Source organism: Pleurodeles waltl, chromosome 3_1 (assembly GCF_031143425.1).
Source record: "Pleurodeles waltl isolate 20211129_DDA chromosome 3_1, aPleWal1.hap1.20221129, whole genome shotgun sequence".
Classification (NCBI taxonomy): domain Eukaryota; kingdom Metazoa; phylum Chordata; class Amphibia; order Caudata; family Salamandridae; genus Pleurodeles; species Pleurodeles waltl.
The window spans coordinates 1,115,824,100-1,115,847,942 of NC_090440.1; the positions used below are offsets into that span (position 1 = coordinate 1,115,824,100).

Here is a 23,843-nt window from a genome sequence, read left to right on the forward strand (position 1 = left end):
TGTTGCTGAAAAGCATGGGTATAAGCTTTTCAAGAAGGGTGAGAGGTTGGTAATGTCAAGTTGCAGTTGTTTGGCTTTAGAGTAAGTTGACTCAGATATCTGTAAGAGAATTGTAGGAAATTGGTTACTGATTGAGGGGGTTGAAACCCTACTCTAGCAGCAACCACAACTCGTGTCAGGTTGAAACACAATCAAACTCCAAATCAACTTGTGCTTAACCCTCTGGTAGCTTGGCACAAAAGCAGTCAGCCTTAACTTAGGGACAAATGTGTAAAATATTTATGCAGAACACAAACAGCAATACAGTGAAAACACAACATAAGAAAACTCCTACACCAATTTAGAAAAATAGAGTAAAAATTAATAAATTATTTGACACTAAAATGGCAAAAATCCAAACAGTACAACTGGAGATATGTAATTCTAAAGATTTAAGTAGAAATAATGCTTAAAAGCACAAAATCACAAGTTCAGGCCGACGGCTATGGAGCAAGGGCCTAATAAAGGAACCAAGTTATGCCCTCTGAACAAACTACCTTAAACCCTGGTTGCAGTGCATTATGAGGCCCGCGTGGAGGATGCATTGCGCAGTGGCGGTTCTAAGGAGCTGCTGCACTGCAATGTGAGGTCCTGTGGCGAGAATGCCTTGTGCAGTGGCGGTTCTGAGGAGTTGTGGGGATGGGATGTGAGTTCCTTTGTCAAAGCTGCGTGTTGCAGCAGTGGTTCCAAGGGGCTGCTTGGTCCTGCATGGGGGATGCATTGTGTAGTGACTTTCCGATGCTGAGCTGCGTGGAAATGCATCACTCTGCTTCAGTTCTAGTATGACCATAGGTGGGATGGCAGAGCACCTTCAAGTCCACCTTTAAGGGTCCAGGACTGCGGTGTCTCCACTTGGGGGGCTGGACTCACCGCAGGCTGAGTCCATGTGCATAGTTCAGGGTGGTTAGAGTCATTTCTGTCCCCGAGGCTCTGATCACGAGGCCACCTAACTAGCCATTGAAGTCACTCTGGTGGTCCTGGGTTCAAGATGCAGATGCAGTCCTTCTCAGTCAGGCAGCAGGACAGCAGAGTAGCAGTGCTTCTTGAAGCAGAACTGCACAGAAGACCTTCAGAGTCTTCAACAGGACCAGATGTGTACTGAAGAGTTGGGGCTGAGTGTGCACTATGTATACTTAGTGACCACTTTGAAGTGGGAGAAGCTGATAGAGTCTTCCCTCAACAGAGTTGTCTGAAATTTCTTTCCCCCGGCCCTGGCTACAGCTTTTCTGGGGGCACAAAAGACTAGTGTGAAACACTTTGTGAGTATGCTGAGGCAGGGTCTTTGTGATGTGCCAGTGTGGTAGGTGATGGTTCTACGCCCTATCAAGTCAGAGAGGACCCATCCTGCCAACACTTATTCCCCCTTAGTCTCACTGTCTGGGAGCAATGCACAAAGATCAACTGCCAGCTATGTGTAGTCATGTGACTCAGGATACAGGCTATGGGCACCAAATGGTTGGGACAAGAAAATGCCAACTTTCTAAAAGTGGAACTTTCCCAATTGTGACTCAAAATCCAACTTTTCCATTAAAGAGGGTTTTATCTTCCAATTCTGAGACCAAACTCAACATTCCTACCTGCTACTAATTGAAATTTGTCACTTGTTACATGTAAGAAGGTAACTCAATGTTATCCTATTGGAGAGACAGGCCTTGCAGTAGTGAAAAATGAATGTTAGCTCTTCACTGCCAAGATCTGTCCAATCCCAAAACACACAGGGCAAATGTCTAACCTATACAAGGAAAGTATGTACACCTTTTTAAATGCACTCCATCCTGCACTATGGGCAGTTTAGGACCTACCTTAGAGGTGGCTGGTATGTATTAAAAAACAAAGTTTGGGCCTGGGAAAAGGTTTATGTTTCCAGGTTGAAATTGCAGTTTAAAACTGTACACACAGGTTGCGATGGTAAGCCTGAGGCATGTTTAAGGGGCTACTCAAGTGAATAGCACACTCAGCGCTACAGACCTAGATGTAGCATTTAATTTACAGGCCCTTGGTACAGATAGTGCCACATTACTACAAGCTTAGAGATAAACTGAATATGCCAATTGGGTGTAAGCCAATTTCACAATGTTTAAAAGAGAGAGCACAGGTTATATAGCACTGGTTTCAGTGACAAAGTGTGCAGAGTCCTAAGGAAAATAAAAAATGAATTCAGATAAAACAGGACGAGTGAGACAAAATGTATCCGGGAAGACCCCCTAAGGCTGACAAGTAAAACTGGGATATTTTTTGACGTACCAGCAAATGTTTGGAGGTATTGTTAGAAATGCAAGCAGTAGGCGTGTAAGCAATATTAGGTTTGCTGAGATAAAGGAATGGTCTAACCACAACTGCAGTTCTTTCACAAGATTCATAGTTTTAGGATTATGCATGGAATGAATATTGAGCTGTGTATCCACATGTTTGAGTCAGCCCACTGACTAGTTGTTAGAATCCAAGTGTTTGCATGTTGTCTGTGAGGTTTACTGCAGGTTTTATACCAATTCTGCCAACCCATATGTTCATGCCCCCTATCATCAGAATTTCCTTGGCCTCAGTCTGAAAGTGGAGTGCCATTTCCAGGAATTCTTCCACAAAGATAGGATTATGACTTGGAGGAGCTGGAGTACTGCTGGGACTTCTGCAGTAGTTGGGACTTCTGGACAGACGAGTAGCTTTATATTTAAATGTGAAAAGGTAGTTCCAGTCTAAATGAATAATATAAATAAAGATCTGTGGTACTGCCTGTGAAGATATGAATGAAAATCAAGATTATATACAATGAATATATGTCCCAAATTCAACGGCCATCACATCACCCTACTATCAACTATACCCTCTAACTTCAACCCACCTCCACCTTGACTCTCTAAGTGTAATACTGAAATGAACATTACCTTAACCGATTATCACTTCAACATGTCACCACTTTGACCCCATGTCTATAACATGAAAACAACTAAAACCGTAAAAACTTTAACGGACATCAATAGTGACTATACTTCTGTAGTTCTTTTTCTGACCCTATAGATGACCCTTAGGTAAATACTATTATTACAGCAACCCCTAACTGTAAACCTAACCTTAACCCTGATCCTAAACCTAATTCTGATTACATTTGAATAAATAAAATGATATTGCATTTAAAAAAACAGGAATGAGAATCCAAATGTTAAGCCTAAATCCATGTACATATTAAGTTAACTGTTATTTTGTAGTTAACTTAATGTAATAAAGGAAATTAAATTAAACGTGGTTTCACTAAAACAGAAAGATAATATAGGCCTAAGGCATTTGATAATGATTGCTTATGATAACAGTACATTATTAAATGAATTGCATTAAATACATTACATCATAATACAAATTAAATATTGTTTTCCTTAATCTTTAAATTGTTTATAGTGATGTAATATTACTTTATCTGGGAATAAAAGTTTCATATGGTCTAATTGTAATCACAGGCACCTTTCATTTATAATCTCTTTAAATGAAATTAAAGATCATTTTAAATTACCTTAAAAGTCAGATTCAAGATCAAGATACAGGGAAAAAAGGTGATCTAATGCAAGGGATAAGGTAGAACTCGCTATAGCGTGGATTCAAGGCTTGATGGAGTGGCAGATTTGACCAAAAGACAACTTTGCTATCCCACCTGTCATGCTCACCATATGTACCAATGACCGACGACTAGCAGCTATTCTAAACAATACAGTGACACAAGTCGGTGGTCTTCAGGATTAAATCTGTATGCTGGAATTACATTTTGTAAGGTCATTGCAATTTAAAGTTCTGCTCCACTACCTGGAGGCCTAGGAAATTGAATTTGGAACCTCATATAGGTAGGTCAAGGGCTTGTAGCTAAAACTCTTTCTATTACAGTTTGGTAAGGATGACTCTGTGCAAGACCATTGAGCAGCACATCCCTAAACTATCAGACTACCCCCTTTTGCCCTTGAAGCTCAAATGAGTATTGCCTAATCAGGTGCTTCGCAGATGCCAGTCAGACAGCGTAATTCACATAGTGTTCATGCTAATTGACATTTTTGACTAAATGCTTGTAAAGCTTTGATAGCAAATGCGTCTTTGTTGGAGTCAAACATTCTCCTTTAATCGATGGCGCACCCATAGGCCTGTCTATGCTGAAGAGTTGAAAATGCTGAGGTTGATCCTGGCACAAGATACAATTCCCACCACAAGGCTCAAACTACTGGTTTTTAGTAACAGATTTTAAGAAGGGATCCACATGAAATGCATTGCTTTGAAGGCATGATACAAGTGTGGGGTGAACTTATAAACATGCACGTTTCACAACAAGCAATAAGAATACATTACAAATCAACAATTCAGTGTGCTGTGCACACATCCCACAAAGAGGTATGCCTCGCCTTTAGTTGTGACGTCTTATAGCAGTCTTCTGGGAGTAGGAGTCCACATGAGAGGAAAAAAGTTAAATAATTTGGACTTTACCTGTTAGGCTGGTGCTCTGTGTTTTTTAGAACTGAATGGGGCTAGCAGTAGTGCTGCTCTTTGCTTGTGCGTATCAGACAAAATTGCGAGCAATGAATTATTGTAACAGTGCATTATAGCTAGCTCACAAAAAAGAATGCAAAGACCATTACTGCACTTTTCGTTACCTTTTTCTATTGTCTTGCTTTAATCTTCTCAGTTACAATCTATTGGATTTAGGTGGTCATTTCGAAGATAGCGTTTCAGCCCGCCATGCCGGCAGTGGCGGCTAAAGCCGCCAGCTGCATGGCGGGCCGAACCGCCATATAAAGAACAGGGTGACGGCCGCCAGCGGCAGCCATCACCCACTGTCATGCTCCCGCCGCCAGGCAGCCTGGCGGCGGGAGGAAACACCATCCGCCAGGATAGCTGCGCTACCCTGCGGATAATAATTCAAATGCTGCCAGCCTTTTCCTGGTGGGATATCCCTCCAGGAAAAGGCTGGCGGAGGGGGTGCCCCTGCACTGCCCATGCAATTTGCATGGGCAGTGCAGGGGCCCCTGTGCAGGCACCCGTCTCGCATGTCACTGCCCGATTTACGGGCAGTGACATGCGCGACAGGTGCTGCTGCACCAGCCGCAAAAGAACATTGGCGGTGGCTCACCATGGAGCCGCCCTCAATGTTGCGGTTGTGTTCCCCACCAGGGAACACTGTCTCCGCCTGCTGGCCTGGCGGGGAGATCATTATACGGCCGGCTGGTTTTCCAGGAGGCTGGCGGTTAATGGAAAGTCCGGCAGCCCGAACACGGCGGGAATTCCTGTTGTGTTCGAAATGAGGGCCTTAATATTTTTTTCACTTTTGCCAGTGTAGGAAAGTACCATCTTGCCTGGCATGTTACCCCCATTTTCACTGTATGTATGTTTGTTTTTGCCTATGTGTCACTGGGATCCTGCCAGGCAGGACCCGAGTGCTCATAATGTATGCCCTGTCTGTGTTCCCGGTGTAGTGCCTAACTGTATCACTGAGGCTTTGCTAAACAGAACCTCAGTGTTTATGCTCTCTCTGCTTTCACAATTGTCACTGCAGGCTAGTGACTATCTTCACCAATTCTCATTGGCACACTGGAACACACTTATAATTCCCTTGTATATGGTACCTAGGTACCCAGGGTATTGGGGTTCCAGGAGATCCCTATGGGCTGCAGCATTTCTTTTGCCACCCATAGGGGGCTCATTCAATTCTTACACAGGACTGCCACTGCAGCCTGAGTAAAATAACGTCCACGTTATTTCATAGCCATTTTCACTGCACATAAGTAACTTATAAGTCACCTATATGTCTAACCCTCACTTGGTGAAGGTTAGGTGCCATGTTACTTAGTGTGTGGGCACCCTGGCACTAGCCAAGGTGCCCCACATTGTTCAGGGCAAATTCCCCGGACTTTGTGAGTGCGGGGACACAATTACACGTGTGCACTACATATAAGTCACTACCTATATGTAGTCTCACAATGGTAATTCCGAACATGGCCATGTAACATGTCTAGGATCATGGAATTGTCACCCCAATACCATCCTGGTATTGGGGAGGACAATTCCATGCATCCCCGGGTCTGTAGCACAGAACCCGGGTACTGCCAAACTGCCTTTCCGGGGTTTCCACTGCAGCTGCTGCTGCTGCCAACCCCACAGACAGGTTTCTGCCCCCCTGGAGTCTGGGTAACCCAGTCCCAGGAAGGCAGAACAACAGATTTCCTCTGAGAGAGGGTGTTACACCCTCTCGCTTTAGAAATAGGTGTGAAGGGTTGGAGAGGAGTAGCCTCCCCCAGCCTCTGGAAATGCTTTGATGGGCACAGATGGTGCCCATCTCTGCATAAGCTAGTCTACACCAGTTCAGGGATTCCCCAGCCCTGCTCTGGCGCGAAACTGGACAAAGGAAAGGGGAGTGACCACTCCCATGACCTGCACCTCCCAGGGGAGGTGCCCAGAGCTCCTCCACTGTGTCCCAGAACTCTGCCATCTTGGATTCAGAGGTGTTGGGGCACAATAGAGTGCTCCAAGTGGCCAGTGCCAGCAGGTGACGTCAGAGACCCCTCCTGATAGGTGCTTACCTCTTTCAGTAGCCAAGCCTCCTTTCTTAGTAGCCAAACCTCCTTTTCTGGCTATTTAGGGTCTCTCCTCTGGGCTATTCCTCAGATAACGAATGCATGAGCTCACCAGAGTTCCTCTGCACTTCCCTCTTCGACTTCTGCCAAGGAACGACCACTGACTGCTCCAGGACGCCTGCAAAACCGCAACAATGTAGCAAGAAGACTACCAGCAACATTGTAGCGCCTCATCCTGCCGGCTTTCCCGACTGTTTCCTGGTGGTGCATGCTCTGAGGGCTGTCTGCCTTCACCCCACACTGGAAGCCAAGAAGAAATCTCCCGTGGGTTGACGGAATCTTTCCCCTGCCAACGCAGGCACCAAATTACTGCATCACCGGTCCTCTAGGTCCCCTCTCATCCTGACGAGCGTGGTCCCTGGAACACAGGAGCTGAGTCCAAGTGTCTCCCGCAGTCCAGTGGCCCTTCTGTCCAAATTTGGTGGAGGTAAGTCCTTGCCTCCCCACGCCAGACAGCAAACCTGTGTACTGCGTGATTTGCAGCTGCTCCGGCTTCTGGGCACTTTTCCAGGACTTCCTTTGTGCACAGCCTAGCCTGGGTCCCCAGCACTCTGTCCTGCATTACCCAACTCGCTGAGTTGGACTCCGACGTCGTGGGATCCTCTTTTGTGACTCTGAGTCAACCGCTGTTCTCAGATTTTCTAAGCGCCTGTTCTGGTACTTCTGCAGGTGCTGCCTGCTTCTGAGCTCTCTGAGTTGCTGAGCTCCCCCTCTGACTCCTCCTCCAAGTGGCAACATCCTGGTCCTTCCTGGTCCCCAGCAGCACCCAAAATCCTCAACTGCAACTCTCGCAGCTAGCAAGGCTTGTTTGCTGTATTTCTGCCTGGAGACACTTCTGCAACCTCCAGCACGCCGTGGGACATCTTCCATCCAAAGGAGAAGTTCCTAGCCCTTTTTGTTTTTGCAGACTCTTCAGCTTCTTCCACCCGGAGGCAGCCCTTTTGCACCTTCATCCGGGGTTAGTGGGCTCCTGCCCCCCCCGGACACTTTTGTGACTCTTGGACTTGGTCCCCTTCCTTTACAGGTCCTCAGGTCCAGGAATCCGTCTTCAGTGCTTTGCTGGTGCTTGCGGTTCTTGCAGAATCCCCTATCACGACTATTCTGTCTTTCTGGGGTAGTAGGGTAACTTTACTCCTACTTTTCAGGGTCTTGGGGTGGGGTATCTTGGACACCCTTACTGTTTTCCTACAGTTCCAGCAACCCTTTACAGCCTACCATAGGCCTGGGGTCCATTTGTGATTCGCATTCCACTTTTGGAGTATATGGTTTGTGTTGCCCCTAGGCCTATTTCTACCTATTGCATTCTATCATGATTCTACATTGTTTGCACTACATTTCTTACTGTTACTTACCTGCTTTGGGTTTGTGTACATATAATTTGTGTATATTACTTACCTCCTAAGTGAGGGTATCCTTTGAGATACTTTTGGCATATGGAACTCTGAGTATTGTGTTTTCTTATGATATTGTGCTATATGATATAAGTGGTATAGTAGGAGCTTTGCATGTCTCCTACTTCAGCCTAAGCTGCTTTGCCATAGCTACCTCTAACAGCCTAAGCTGCTAGAAACACCTCTATTCTACTAATAAGGGATAACTGGACCTGGCACAAGGTGTAAGTACCACAAGGTACCCACTATAAGCCAGTCCAGCCTCCTACAGCCAGTACCTTTCAATTTACGTCCCTCTATAAAGGTTTGTTTTGCCCATCAACCTTCTTGTTCCCTAGCATTCCCCAATGTTTTATTCCTTCTATGTGCATTCTACTTCCTTTTTATACTAATCTCTGTTCCCCAAACCATATTAATTTCTTATACTTTTTTCTCAGTTCATTATTACTTCATCATGGGGTTGTAAGGATTAACAGCTGAATATTGAGGTGCCTGTATAGGATCCAGGAGCACTTCTTAACATAACATATTTTCTCTTGAAATACCATTATAAATAAAGAAATATGCCAATGACAGGCAATATTTTCTTAAATCCCTACTTTCTAAATACTTCCAATTAGTAAAGTTGAAAGGAAATCATTTTGAAGTCCTTTTAAGAAAATAAATACACTGAAAACGTTACCTCTATCTATTAGGCTGTGCAGCAAGAGTGCCTATTGACAATGCACCTTTAATAATTCAAGGTGCTGCCAGCCTTCCCATTATGCAGTGCAGGGCCACTGAGGTTTGTTTTTTCAGCTCATCAGCCAAAGATGCCAAAACACTTGTACCTTTCTAACAGTCTTTTTGAATGAAAACCTGCTTTTTTAAGAGCCACTCAACATCTTGCATTGTTTATGTCTCCCTGTAACAGAGTATCACTGCATCATAAAATGCTTGAATCTGTTGAGAGGTGATGTGTTCAGAAAAGAAGAGGGAGTTTTCCTCAGGATTAAACTGCGAATTTGGACAGTCTGCTCGCTGTCCACCAGCTCCGGGGAAGAAATACATGTTTTATCCGCTGAGTCTGCCTTGGTGTGACCAGATCAGACCTCCGATCTGGGCCCTCAGGCCCTTCCTTGAGTCTCTTACTCTCCTGCTTCCAGTTGACACTGAGGCATACAGCTTTGAGGCACTGGACATCGAGCTGATCAATGTTGAGGCATGCAGCTTCGAGTATTTTGGGAACTTCTCTGTCAATGCTTGGTGGCTCTTTACCAGTCATGTCCATCTTCTGAAACTACATACAAGATATATGGAGGTTCTAATTTTGGGACACCTTTGTGAGTCTCACGACCATCAAACTTGTTGACCATTGACAAGAAATGCATTATAGATTCTAAACCTCTCTTCTTGAAAGCAACTCTGCCACCTGATTATTTGGTGTACCCATATCCAAGAATTTCTAAAATGCCACTGGCTGCAATCCAAAAAGAGAGCAAAAGAATAGATGCAGTCGGGGAAACAGTCCAAAACATTGGGCTCCAGCTTTGGGGGTTCCAAGCAGCACAGTGCTTGTGGTTGACTACAGCAGAAAGTTGCAAGATCCCATCTGACCATTAAACTGATCCTGTTCCAGAAGAAGATAGCAGGTACTATTAGGACATCATAATAGAATGAATGATCAAATCAGCTCAAACAGTAAGTGTAGCCAGTTGATTTGGCTGCATAGTAACATATCCTATAACGCAATCTGGTGATATGCACAGATTCTGCATTGCACTCCCTTGCATCAGGCATAATGTACGTTGTGGAATAATGTAAAGTGGTTGAAAGAAGACTTTGTTGTTTGTTTCAAGGAATTGATGCAATTTAGTAACATTAGATCTCCTGCTCTATTGTAATGTTTAATTTATTTATGGTCAGTATACCTTAGTGTTAAGATCTGAGCTCATTTTACATCCATTCTAACTCAATGCATTTAATGAATTCACAAGTGCTCTATCATGAGTAGGTGCACATAGATATCTGAAACAAACAAAAAGTGCAATATTCATTCAGATTGAGTAAGATGCACAGCTCAGACTTGTATCCAAGCTTAATAAATGCAAGCCCGGCTATATAAACAATTACTATCATGGTAATCATTGCTTGAGTTCTTTAAATGAGACTTTCTCAGTTAACATTTCTGTGAGGCACATCTTCTGGATGATGTTAAAAAAAGAATTCTGAATATGCCTGTGTCTGGCTCCTCTTTGTTTAGTACACATGCAAGCAGAATAAAAAACTGGAAAATGTAGATTTTCCACAGCCTGGTGGGCAGAAAATCTGCATTTCATTAAAGACACGGAGGCTAATATGTATCATTCTTTATTGCCACATCTCACAGCAGCTCCTTTAAAAACATAGAACTTAGAATTCCGACATATTAAAAACAGGGAACCCCAACCCTCAGCCTTTTTTTGTAGCAGCTGTAATATTAAAACAACTTCAAAACTTAAAACAGTCTCTTGAAAAGTCTCTGGATCAACAATTTCTTTTGAATAACAAAGTTTTTGAATGACCCATTGATGATAACTCCCTACCTTCACAACACCAGACTGCAACCTGTGCTACGTGATGAACAAAAAAACAATTAAATTAGGGTTGGGTTAATGGGAGGGATAGTATTAGCCACCCTGTCTTCACTAAAATACAGATTTTCTGCCTACCAGGCTGTGGAAAAGCTACATTTTATAGCAAGACCCACAGGCTAACATTATGCAAATTCAAAGCCTTTCCAATAAACAACTTGCCACACTCACAACAGGTTTAAAATAATATTTCCGAAAAGTCACATCATTAGACCAGTCAGCACAACATAAAATATCTTGTTGAGAACCTCCCATCATAAAACCTTTGGAAGCAGCTGCACGTGTCACTGAATGTGCTTTAAACACATCCACATACACTCCGGCTGTACTTATTTTTTTTTTTACCCATCTAGCGAGCGTTGGAGATAACACTGCTTTAAAGGGTTTCCTAAAAGAAATAAGCAATTGATTCACACCATGCAATCTCACAAGCACTGTTCTCTTCTCTTATTCCTTTACGCACTTCAACACACAATTTTTCTCTTTTGTTTTGTTCTGTAAGTTAGATAAAAGCACACTCATTCTGGTGAATAAATTCTGCTTGTAATATAAAGTGCTTTCACATCTCAAACCCTCTGGAATGACACCAAGCACAACAACACAGTCAACTTCAAAGACGAATCCCTTAGTGACAACAATTCATTTGAATCCCAACCAACCAAGAAATCTAAAACTTTAGATACATCCCACACTGAATTGTACCTAGACACCGGGGGCTTAGCTAATCTTGTACTTCTCCTCAACCTACACACAACTATATCCTGCCCTACAGATGCTCCATTAACCTACTGGTATACTGCAACAATAGCTGATCCAAACACATTCACTATTCTATAAGACAATTCTTTCTCAAACGTTTCTGTCAAATAATAATTGAAACACTGAAACAGGATCAAAGTCCCTCTCCAAGCACCTGCAAACCCATTTTTGCAACACCAGACCATACATCTTTCTTGTCCCGGATCCCTTAGTAAGTATCAAAGCCTGTTTTGAAAGGCCTGGTACTTCCCAGACTCTCCTGAAATTTTCCTTGCCACTAATGTCAACTGATTTAACATTACTAGATCATGAAACTCCCCTTCCGGACCTTGCAGGAGTTCCGTAAACCACTGCAACAAAATGGGAAAGTCCATCAACAACTCTAGCAGTTTAGGGTACCAAACCTGAGCTTCCCAAAGAGGAGTTACCACCACAACCGTATCCTTCCACCTGTGAACTAGCAAGGCCACATGAGAAATCATAGAAAAGAGAGGAAATGCATAAGGATTAAGACCCTTCCAGTTCTGATGGAAGGCATCTATCCTTCATGACTCTGGAACCAAGCGCCAGCTGAAAACCTTGCTCACTTGCACATTCATCCTGATGGCAAAGAGATCCACCCCAAAAGGACCCCATACCTCTTCCACTTGCAAGAAAATTGATCTGCTTAACATCCAATTGCTGGAATCCCCGATATTTCGAGAACACCAATGCTCCTCCACATTGCTCAACCCTGGGATGTGTTCTACCTGAACATAAACTCCTCTCTTTAGATAATAATCCCAAAACACATTTGCTATCTCTGTTAAGTCATTCAGTCTCCTCTAGTTTGTTCACATATCGAACTTCAGACACCTTGTCCTGAGTGAAATACTTTATTGCAGAAGAACCTGCTAGTAATTCCAAACAATTTATATGCATGCTTTTCACTTCTTTTGTCCACCTACCTCCTGCTGACAGTAAACCACACCGAGCATCCAAACCTTCTGAACTTGCATCTGATTCTATTATTAACTCTGTATTTGCACCAAAAATCGTTCTCCCATTCCATGCCTCTATATTTTCCATCCATTATCTGGGCTCCTCCCTCACCTCCTCTGAAAGCACAAGTTCTTCTGAACTTTTCATACCACTTCTTAGATGTACAGCCTTCAATCTCTGTAAAGCATGGTAATTTGAAGGTCCAGGAAAAATAGCCTGAATTGTAGATGACAAAAAGCCAACCACCGAGCTAACATTCTCAGAGATCTGATTCTGCTGTAAAACTATTTTAATTTCCTTCCTTATTCTCTTCAACTTCTCTTTTGGAAGTTTCAAAACCCCCTCTACAATATTCACTTGAAAACCTAAAAATTGAGTCTCCTGTTTTGGTTCTAAACAAGACTTCTTCCTGTTTACCACAAAACCTAATGATTCCAGTAAACTGATAGCCATCTGAATATGGTCTTTCACCCTTGCGTTGCTCTGATCCATGATCAAATATCGTCCAGATCAACGATCAATCAAATTCCTGTCTCCCTCTGATAAGACACAACAGGGCGTTACACTTTTGTAAAACAGCATGGGGCATATGAAAGGCCAAACTGTAGGCAAACAAACTTCCAAGTCTTTCCGTCCCACCTGAACATGAGATATTTCTGATGCAACTCCGAAATTAGAATGGTCAGCTAAGTATCCTTCAGATCCAGTTGTGTCAACCAATCTCCTGCCTCTAGAATGCCCCTCAACATGTGCATCCCTTCCTTTTTGAAACAGTGATAGACTACCCAATCCTTTAAACTTCTCCAGTTTATGACCAGCCTCATTCCTTTGTCCTTGTTTTCTACCATGAAAATACTGCTTATAAAACCCCCCACTTCCTGGCATACCTCCACAATGACACCTTTTTCTCTTAATTCCTGCACTTTCTTGTCTATCAACTTTGCCTGATATGGACTGAATTGTACTCTACTTGGAACCCAACTCTGGGTCTGTTCCTCCACAAAATCGATATGGCAACCCTGCATTGTCTCTAAAACTCAAGGGTCTCTTGTCACATGAAACCAGTTGTGATAACATTGGACAAGACTGTGGCCCAACTTTATAGGGGTAACAGTAAGGTCTAACCTGACCTGGTTCTAACGATCGCTGCGCCCTTCACGTCATCTTGGATAATGATGTTGTGGGTAAAAGGATGATTTCCATGAACCTTGATATGAGCCATATCCACAGGAAAACAGTGCACTCGTAATCCTGATTCCTTCGCCGGAAGAACGACCCTTTGTTCTTCCAGCCCACCAAAAACATGATCCTGAAATACTCATTTATTATTCCTGTGTGACTTTTGGATTGAGGAATAGCCACCTATAAATGTAGACACAGTTTTAATAAAAACTGTCACTATAGAGAGGTAGGAGAATTAATCTAACTAGCCCCACCCACTCCTATGACACAAAATCACCCAAATGGGACAGAACCTTTATCCATTATTACTTAACTACCATGAACTCTCCCCTACTTTAGGGAGCATATCCTTTATGGATGGAAAAGCCTCACCCACTTAGTAGTGGCATGCTTCACCATCGGCTGGCCCAACCCGCTGGGTTCAGATGATACAAACCCAGCAGTCTCAACCGTAACCCCAGGGGAGAACGAGCTCCTCCTGGAGTAGGGCGATCTAGATAAAGCATCTACTGGTCAGTAGGGTACCAGTGTGGTAAAAGAATATTAAAGTTAAAACTATCTTAATATCTATCCAAAGTTTTTCCTTTATTAAGGACGATATTGGACATGGTTAAAACCAGCTCACTCTCTTCTATATGATGGGGAGTCTTGGTGTCTGGTAGGTCATTCGAAGATTCATCACAGTGTAGTGCAAAATGCTTACAACCCTTCTTCATACTTTTAATTTCCTTTCCTAGGCCTTTATACTGTACACCATGTGTGTCCTCGACACCTCCTTGGCTTGTGCCCTCACTGTCTACATGTTTTTCCACTGCAGATTTCCTTCTCTTGACTTGGGAATACTCATCAGAAAGATGCTTTCTCTTTTTAGACACCTTCCCAAACTTAAGAGTGTGAGTGGTCTCCCCTGCAGACTAAAATGTTTCCTCTGCAGAACCATCTCTGTAGCAGGCCATTTAGCCTCCAACCTTTACTCTATTTTAGAATATAAATCTGAAGAGATTTTCTCTAAAGCCACCTGTAACCTTTCCTCCAACATAGCTTCATCGCCTGCATGAGACCGGTCCTCACTCATTTTTTACGTTTTCAAAATATAAAATCAGATTAATAAAATTAGAACCAGCAAGTAACAATATAAACACTTCCTACCAATTTGACTAAACAACTGGTTAGTCTCACCACAAACTCCTAATTCACAAGTGACTGCTCAACGCCATATAAAAAACCAAATGTGCCCTCAGCTGTCTCCTCAGCTCTAACTGTCATAAGCAAAAGGCACTCTGTAATCCGCGAATCAGATGTTTAAAATTCTCAACAACCCAATCTAACAAAGTGGCTGACAAATATAACATAAGCAATGAGAAGGGACTTATACCACACCTAGTCCTTTCCCTAATTCTCTTAAAATCTTGAGTTCATAGTTTACAATGCAACAGAACCAATGAGAAAGGATTTGTACCAAACCTAGGGGGTCATTCTGACCCTGGCGGCCGGTGACCGCCAGGGTCACCGACCACGGGAGCACCGCCAACAGGCTGGCGGTGCTCCCTCGAGCATTCTGACCGCGGCGGTTCAGCCGCGGTCAGAAACGGAAAGTCGGCGGTCTCCCGCCAACTTTCCGCTGCTCAGGTGAATCCTCCATGGCTGCGGAGCGCGCTCCGCAGCCATGGGGATTCTGACACCCCCTACCGCCATCCTGTTCCTGGTGGGTCTCCCGTCAGGAACAGGATGGCGGTAGGGGGTGCCGCGGGCCCCCTGGGGGCCCCTGCAGTGCCCATGGCATGGGCACTGCAGGGGCCCCCGTAAGAGGGCCCCACTGTGTATTTCAGTGTCTGCAAAGCAGACACTGAAATACGCGACGGGTGCAACTGCACCCGTCGCACCTTCCCACTACGCCGGCTCCATTCGGAGCCGGCGTCCTCGTGGGAAGGTAGATTTGCCCTGGGCTGGCGGGCGGCCTTTTGGCGGCCGGCCGCCAGCCCAGGGCAAATCTCAAAATACCCTCAGCGGTCTTGTGACCGCGGAGCGGTATTTTGACGGGGGAACATTGGCGGGCGGCCTCCGCCGCCCGCCAATGTTAGAATCACCCCATTAGTTCTTTCCCTATTTCTCATATAATCTTGAGTTTATAGCGTGCTCACAAAAGAGAACACGCAGCTCAGCTGCGCGCACTGATCAGCGCGCATCTCAGCAGCATGTGTTGTGCTGTGTTGAAAGAATCGCATGAGCATCCGACACGCTACCTACAAAGGCAGATTGCGCACAAGAAACATCATTCCCGCACCAACAGATGCCACCGCAAGGACTCAACACACATCGGAAAAGAGCAGTCGGTGCAAGCACACAATGCTCAAACCAACCGCCCCAATGGAAAACATGGTAACAAAATGTTTACAAATGTATTAAATCTAGAAATCGTTTGAACAACATCATTCTGCATACACACATCCATACCAAACCCCAGATGAAATGTAAACTGAATGTCAGAGAATAAGATACAAAGGTATTTACAAACCTATGAAATAAATAATGAATCACCTCATAAACATATAAATTGCAGTGAACCCATCTCTAACAAACATTAAACAACAAAAGCTATCATTCAAACTCAAATTTCATTCACTCCTCACACACAGTACTTAACTGCAGAAGCAGCAGCAAAAAAAGGTTGAGGGTTTGAGGTTCTCTGGTTTTATTATGTTGCCATTCTAAGTTCTCTGTTATTTAAAGGAGAAGCTGTGACTGGTGGCAATAAAGAATGATGCATAATGTTAGCCTCCAGGTCCTGCCATAATATCAGGTGGTTAGGAAAAAAGAATTTCCCAAACTGACTTTAATTAAAAAACATTAGGATCAAAGCCATCAGACTTCCCGTATTCACCTTTGCAAAAGAAAACATTTGCATCTCCAAGAATAATAATTTCAGCAAAAGTATTACTACCAAGTGCAAAAATTGAAAGAAAGTAGATTCACAACAGACTTCTGAAGCTGTGGAAATGGTTGTGCCTGCTACATAATGACTACCTTTCTCTCTGGCATGACTATCTAGTACCCCAGTTGGGGTATGTGGGAGATTTTCAACAATTATCCCACTTGGCAAAGTTTAACAAAAAGAGTTTGACTGTTAAACATTGTCAAACCGGGATACAAAATCTAATTCCCCAGTCATGGCTCCTTCCATTTCTCCAAATGCATCAAGGAGTTTCTATCTTAAACTATTGCCTCAAGAGATCATGATTCTTCTACGCAAAAACACTAGAAAGTGAGTTACTGAACTTCAAAGCACAGATGCATCTATTCACACTATTTGTAGTTCTGAAAAGAATTAAAGCATGAGGTATCTCTTTATTCTGTACTCGAAGTATGTCAACAGTAAAAATGTAGAAAGACGTATTAATTTTTAAAAAAATTAACTAATAAAATGTTGCCTTTTGTCAACAGATTTCTTAATTTAAAATTGTTTTACCAAAGGAACAACTTATTTTTACAAACATTTTTGCAAGAGCATTGAGGTAGTCCGCGCTCTTTCAGAATTCTGAAATAATGCCTAAAGTAGACAACACAGTTTATTTTACAAGTAAGAACCTTTTCCGTCTTTCTCATTCTTTGCTTACTAATTTTACCTTTATGCCAGTTTACTTTTTCGTGTGTGCTTTTCTTATTACCTCCAATCTTCAAATTTCTGTAACGGAACACTGGTCGATTTCTGTTTGCTGTTTTTACTGTTCTTACTGATTTTGTTTATTTTCTTTTTTTCTGATTGTGTAATACATTTTTATCTTTCTTTCTCTCCATGTTTATCCTCAACTACTCTCATGCTTTCTATTTTATTACCTCATATATCCCTTCTGTTTTTTTCTTCAGTTTCTCATTTCAGTTTCCCTTCATTCTTTTTTTCTATCTCTCGTCTCTGATTTGTCCTGTTCATCTCAGTGTGCATCTTCCACAAACATTTCTGCAAGTCTTTCATGTGGCCCTATCACTCTCACTCTCACTCTCTTTCAGTTTTTCATACATTATACATTTTTTACTAATTCGTTTTGTCTTCTTCCTTAGGTGAGCATGTCTTATCTTTTGCAGCCTGTGTGGGGAACGAGGAGATTGTACGACTGCTCACTGAAAATGGAGCCAGTATCAAAGCCCAAGACAATCTGGGTAAGTGGCCCATGCGTAACAGCTCTACCTTAAAAAGGGTGATAGCAGTGACAGAAAAAAGGGGATATCACCTAGCATAATGCTATAAAGATTCCCCAATGTTTAGGTTACCAGCCATATTACTGGAAGGTGCACAGATGCCACGCTGAGCTGCTTTTAAGGCCACTCACTGCAGCAGCAGAACCATTACATCCAGGCATTGAACAAGAGCTTGATGTAGCAAGAAGGCATTTTCTTTGAGTTTGTTGCACTATGTTCTTTGCCTTCATTTGTACCTTAAAGCATCAGCAGCTTGGACTGCGTAGGAAGGTTTATTTTCATTTCTAACTAGTATCCTATTATATGTTGGAGAAAATCGAACATTCTACAAATTATATAAATAAGTGTCAAAATATCGTAGCTCAGACGGTGCCATTAATGGTAACAAATTAATTTATCCTATGTATCCCAAAATGTCTTCAAATGCAGATGTCACATCCCAAATATATATATATATATATATATATATATATATAGTCACTGAAAAAAGGTTACAAGGACGTTATTGCTATGTTTATGTTTCACCCACACAAAACCATAGAAATTCAGCATTTATAGTTATAGCTATAGGTATACTTCCGTCACGAAACTATGGGCCAGATTACGACCTTGGCAGATGGAATACTCCGTCACAGATGTGACGGATATCCTTTCCACCGTATTAGTTCCTTTATATCCCATGGAATTTGTAAAACGGCGGGCGGGATTATATCTGTCACATTTGTGACTGAGTATCCCATCCGCCAAGGTCGTAATCAGGTCCTCTGTTATTTAACAGCACAAGTTATAGTTTATTCAGATAAGTATGTCTATAAGTATAACTACAACTGCTGAATTTCTATGGTTTTGTGTGGGTAAAACATGAACCTAACTGTAACATCCCTGTAACCTTTGTTTTTTTCAGTGAATTTCTATGTTTTTTAAACCTAAAGTAATATATAATAACCATATGTTAATACAACCACAGTAGCGCACAGCCTTTGGCGTGCGCAGTGGGGGGTTTGCAATGTGAGTGGGAGCATGTTTCTTTTTCCATTGATCTATAATTCTGTGGATCCTTTGCAATTTTACACTGGTATTCGGACTGAGCACTGCAGTAGATCTGCAGATCCATGGAATGGCTCTAAAAAAATATTTAGGCCATTCTGTGCCCATAGGAGTCCCTCAGAGACCCCTCTATGTTTCCTATGGGGTCAGAATCCTTCTATTATGACCCTTTATGTGATTTTTCATTTATAATTTCTCCCCAGGGCCCAGCAGAGAAACAAAATGGCAGCTGTAACTTTCCTTTCAGGTTGTGGCCAGCCAATCAGGCCCATACTTTTGGGTTTGGCTCTGTGGGTACTTTCGGATTCCCTTGGTTACCCACTGAACCACAAAGGACCCACATCCCTAGATATCTATAATTTTTCCTACAATAACTCCAAAACTACTGAAGAAATTTACACCAAAATAGCAGAAATGTTCATTCTTGATGAAGATCTATGTTTCTGGCAAAATTGCAAAATCCCCATAGACATTGCATGGGGAAAAATTATTTTGGGATCCCCTTTTTTTTCCACCTCCGCTTGACAAATCACCCCGAAATTTCTCCACATTTCTGAAAGTGAGTTACAAACTAGTTTTGAAAATGTCATGAAAATTCGTCAAACGGCACCAAAGTTATTAGCAAAGCAAAAAGTGCTTTGTCTAAGGGAAAAGTTGGTCCTAACTATAACTACCTACCTGGTATCTGCAGTAAGTTATATATATATATATATATATATATATATATATATATGCCTCTTTCTTGAAAATGCCTCCCACAGCCATTCATCTGGGCAGATCCAGGAGACAGCACAAGCGGGGACGAATTGTTTGATTTTTTTTTTTTAAAGAAATGTATTTTATATATTCAATTACCAAATGCAAAATGTGAGGTGCTACAAACAAGCTCGCCTATGCGTTTTGACTGAAAACCTTCGACTGGGCCATCACATGACACAGCGCAAAACACCTATTTAAAGGAACATCCTCCTTATACCCACGCCTAATCTTTAAAGAGATATACATACAGACTGCAAGTAATACATATACCATTCAGTGTTATAGATACAATCTTTGGAATCAAATTATGTTTTTAACAACAGAAATAAACATAATATATATATATATATAATTTATTTCATTAAACATTTACCCCGTCATCACATTTATTTTCATTTTCTCTAACTTATAGTAAAGTACTTTGTAATGTGTATGAGGGTACTAGAGACTGTTGTCATGGATTACCAAAGAGTTGAATAGCAATTACAATAAAGTGCTTGTGTCAACTAAAGTGCAATACCAAACAACCACAAAAGTTAAAGTGCCTCCTGTGCAATAATTTATACAGTGTTAAGTTAAAAACACTAAACACAATGCTAGATGACATTTTGTATCTATAAATAGCTATACATACATATATATATATATATATATATATATATATATATAACCAAGTATATATAAATAACCTGCCCTCAGAAGCAAGAAAACTTTAAAACTTTCCCCAAATCCCTATCCCTTCAATGATCTTACCAAAATATAAATACACATTCTCCAAATCCCATGTAATGTATTGTAATGATCCCCATCTAAATGATACCAGACTTCCAATATGTGCTATGTGGTCTGGAAGAGTACTTCTAACCCAAAGGGTATTAATGCAAAAATTCAGCCTCACCACATTAAGCCAGTACTCATTTCACTATCCATACTAGAAATATCAAACCACAAGGTCCCATATGTCCCTCCATATATCTCCCTGATCATGATCTTGTTCTTATGTCATTATAGTACTTTACAATCCCTCCAAAGAGAGAGAGAGGGGAGAAGAGGGGAATTATGGGGCGGGGAAAAGGTAAAGAAAAGGTTGGGTGGGAAAAAGGGGAAGCAGGGGTCAGGGAAGAAGGAGAACAAAATATAGATTCCACTTCTTACATATTAAACTCCTAATCCCAGGATATCCAGTCCAAAAATATAAAGCCTCGCCAAAGAGAGAGAGGGGGGAGAAGAGGGGAATTATGGGGTGGGGGAAAAGGTAAAGAAAAGGTTGGGGGTGGGAAAAAGAGGAAGCAAGAGTTAAGGAAGAAGGAGAACCAAATATAGATTCCACCACTTACATATTAAACTTCAAATCCCAGGATACCCAGTCGAAAAATATAAAGTCCAAAAATAACATTTCAACATATGAGCATATCAATATAATGGCTCCCCTGCATTCATAGATATGCATGAAGTTCAGCGCCTGTATTCAAACCCCAAGGTATTTCTGTTCCAATTATCATTATCCACCTTTACTCTGATCTTCTTAATTCCAATTCCCAATCTCTTCCTCTTACATTAGCCTTTAGATGGATCCCATAATAACTTAAATTGTTATATTCCTCAGCATGATGTTCCCAAATATGTTCTGCAATCACATAGGCGTAATCTATATTTGTTATTACTCTTAAGTGTTGTAATATGTATAGTTTCAATTTGTTTACAGTATTTTTTATGAGAATATACTACAAATGAAGTTTCACATGTTATCCGTTCTCCAATTTTCCTTATGGATCCAACAAGACATTTTAACTCTGATGCATTCTTACCATACCGATAGGCCTTGGATTTAAAGCATTTAAAAAAGCCCTTGCTTTGGAGCCAGTTCTTTGTTCCACTTTTTTGTACCGGTAAATAGCTTCTAACTAACAGATCATTTAAAGATGGTGTTTGTTGCATATGATTTGCAAATGCTCTGTTACCTAATCTCTTTTTGAAAACGCTTCCTCAGGGTAGATGGGATCTTTTGACTCAGTGAAGAGTGTGGTAACCATACACAACCATTTCAACACCATGGCCCATGTGGTCACAGAAAAATTAATGAAAAGTTTTATTTTATAACCACAAAGCCAAAGTCTTGTAAATAGTGCACAAAACCAAATTGTAAAGTTAAATAAACACCATAGGTTGACCAATTATACAAAACCAGTTTAATCTACTCAACATCAACACCATTAGACATTCAAGAAGAAGAATGCATATTAAAAGACACAATTTGTGACACAGAAGTACTGTTTAAATCAGACTGTAAAAGCATCAATCAAATCAAATTACACAGAATTTAGAACGCAGGATTTGGACATAGCATTTCCCTACAGCTAGCCAAATTAGAACAAGCATGCGTGGGAATGGGCTAAAATATATGGGTAACAGTCAAAAAGAAGACAAAAATAATTTGGAAAATCATCTGTCTTGGACTAAGTTAAACTAACTAGAAAAAATAATATAGGCCGGTATCAGCATGCTAGCTTCTCCAAAAGAAACACAGGTCATGGGAAATAGCATTTGCAATAGAATATACCTCTCCTAGGGTCAGCATTCGAATCAGTTTTGACAGCAAAGCAGGTAGTTCATCAGCAAAGTCTGTTAGAAGCACCATCAGGGAAAGTGCAGAACACAAGCTGCACAGGGAAATCAGGAAACCTCCAAGTAGCAAGTAAACAGAACAAGATTCTAAAGGGGACTGACTGAAACTTACAAGGTTCATCCCTATGCAGAAATCCTCAAGACAGTTCGATTGGTCAGTTCAGTGAGTCCACATCAAGCAAAAGGGGCAATGTTCAATTAGAAATTTAGCACAAATCCAGTTTACAACATGACAGTTGGTTCACACATTTGGTTTAGTGTCATCTCCTGTTTCCATGTGAATCCAATAGATAAATACAATTTGGCACATCATTTGTTACAATCTGAATTCTTCTCATGGTGTAAGACGATTTCCACAGTTCATACGTGACAGTTCAGTTGAATAGTAGCAAGTGCTTTAGCTTCCAATTTACAGTTCTGGATGTTCCAAAATCAAGGTCATTGGGAAACAAGTCTTTTACATTAAAAAATGGGACCCTTCACTATTCATGAGAAACAACTTAATGGAAAAATTAATTTTAGATCAAGAAGAATGATTCATAACTTTTACATGAATACAAATACAAAGTCTTCAGGCCTAGGTATGCTAATACAAGTAAATGTAATGCATTAATATTCTTATTAATAAAACACATATCATATGCAACTTATAAATTTAGCATTAATAATATATCATCAAAATAAGTAAAAAGTATTTCATTAATGTTTGAAAACTTTGTTAGAGCATCACATTAAGTATTACAGAGAAGTGCATTTACTTTTCAGTGCATGTGACTTTATACTAATAAATCACATTAACCATTAGAAATCAAATTCATTTCACTGCTAGCAGTTACTCTAATAAAAATAAAATATACTTCAATGTTATAGTTTATCTTGTTAGCATAATGTCAATTATGGTAGGTACAATGTCCGTCACAAAATATAAAACGTGAGCACTTTTAAAATACGTGTCAAAGCAGCTTTGCCCTTATAAATGTGAAAATAAATGTCACCTAATGCTGACTTCTGGGTCACTAAAACATTGCAAACAATTTACGCTCCAACAGTCCCTCCTCTGATGACAATCTATGCCATCACAAAAAAGACACTCTCATTTCGATTAGACAACTCAAGGCCTTGTGGTTTGATAATTTATGGGCTTTGGTCTACGGAAACTCTTGATTCTCTTTGGGTTCTTGTAATAAGCAATCTTAATTTACTCCATTTCAATCTCTTCCCTCCTCTGTTTACTCTTAGCTCTTTGTATTTGTTATAAAAATGATATAACTTATAAAATTCGTGTGACTAAAGCACACAAAGCCACAATCAACAAAGGTCTCAGGATCACTCTTACTGTTCCCTTTCCCATGTCTCCAAACCATGATCCAATGTTTGCAAATCCTTTACCTATTACTTCCCAGGCATGTGTCTTCTTTAAGTCCTTCAAGAAACGTTTCAGATTTGTCATGTTAGAGATAAACTTCCTTGTCTGTTTACTATTGTCCGGTATAAACGTGCAACAATGTTGTGCCTTTAAAACTTTACAGACTCTCCCTTTCTTTGGCATTAAGACATCTAACTCAAGACAATTTTGCAAAAAACATGGATCTCACAGCAACCACTTCCATATCCAGTAGCAACATTGTTCCAGCATAATCAGTAGACATCATATC

General features: G+C 41.3%; 1 protein-coding gene across 1 annotated transcript in view; it reads left to right on the forward strand.

The window, feature by feature from the left end:
* Window positions 1–23,843, forward strand: part of LOC138284998 (transient receptor potential cation channel subfamily V member 6-like) — a 215,865-nt gene that overhangs the window by 77,233 nt on the left and 114,789 nt on the right. The window contains exon 5 of the mRNA XM_069224398.1: window positions 17,620–17,718. Within this exon, the coding sequence (XP_069080499.1) occupies window positions 17,620–17,718 (99 nt within the window). The remainder of the gene's footprint in view (window positions 1–17,619; window positions 17,719–23,843) is intronic.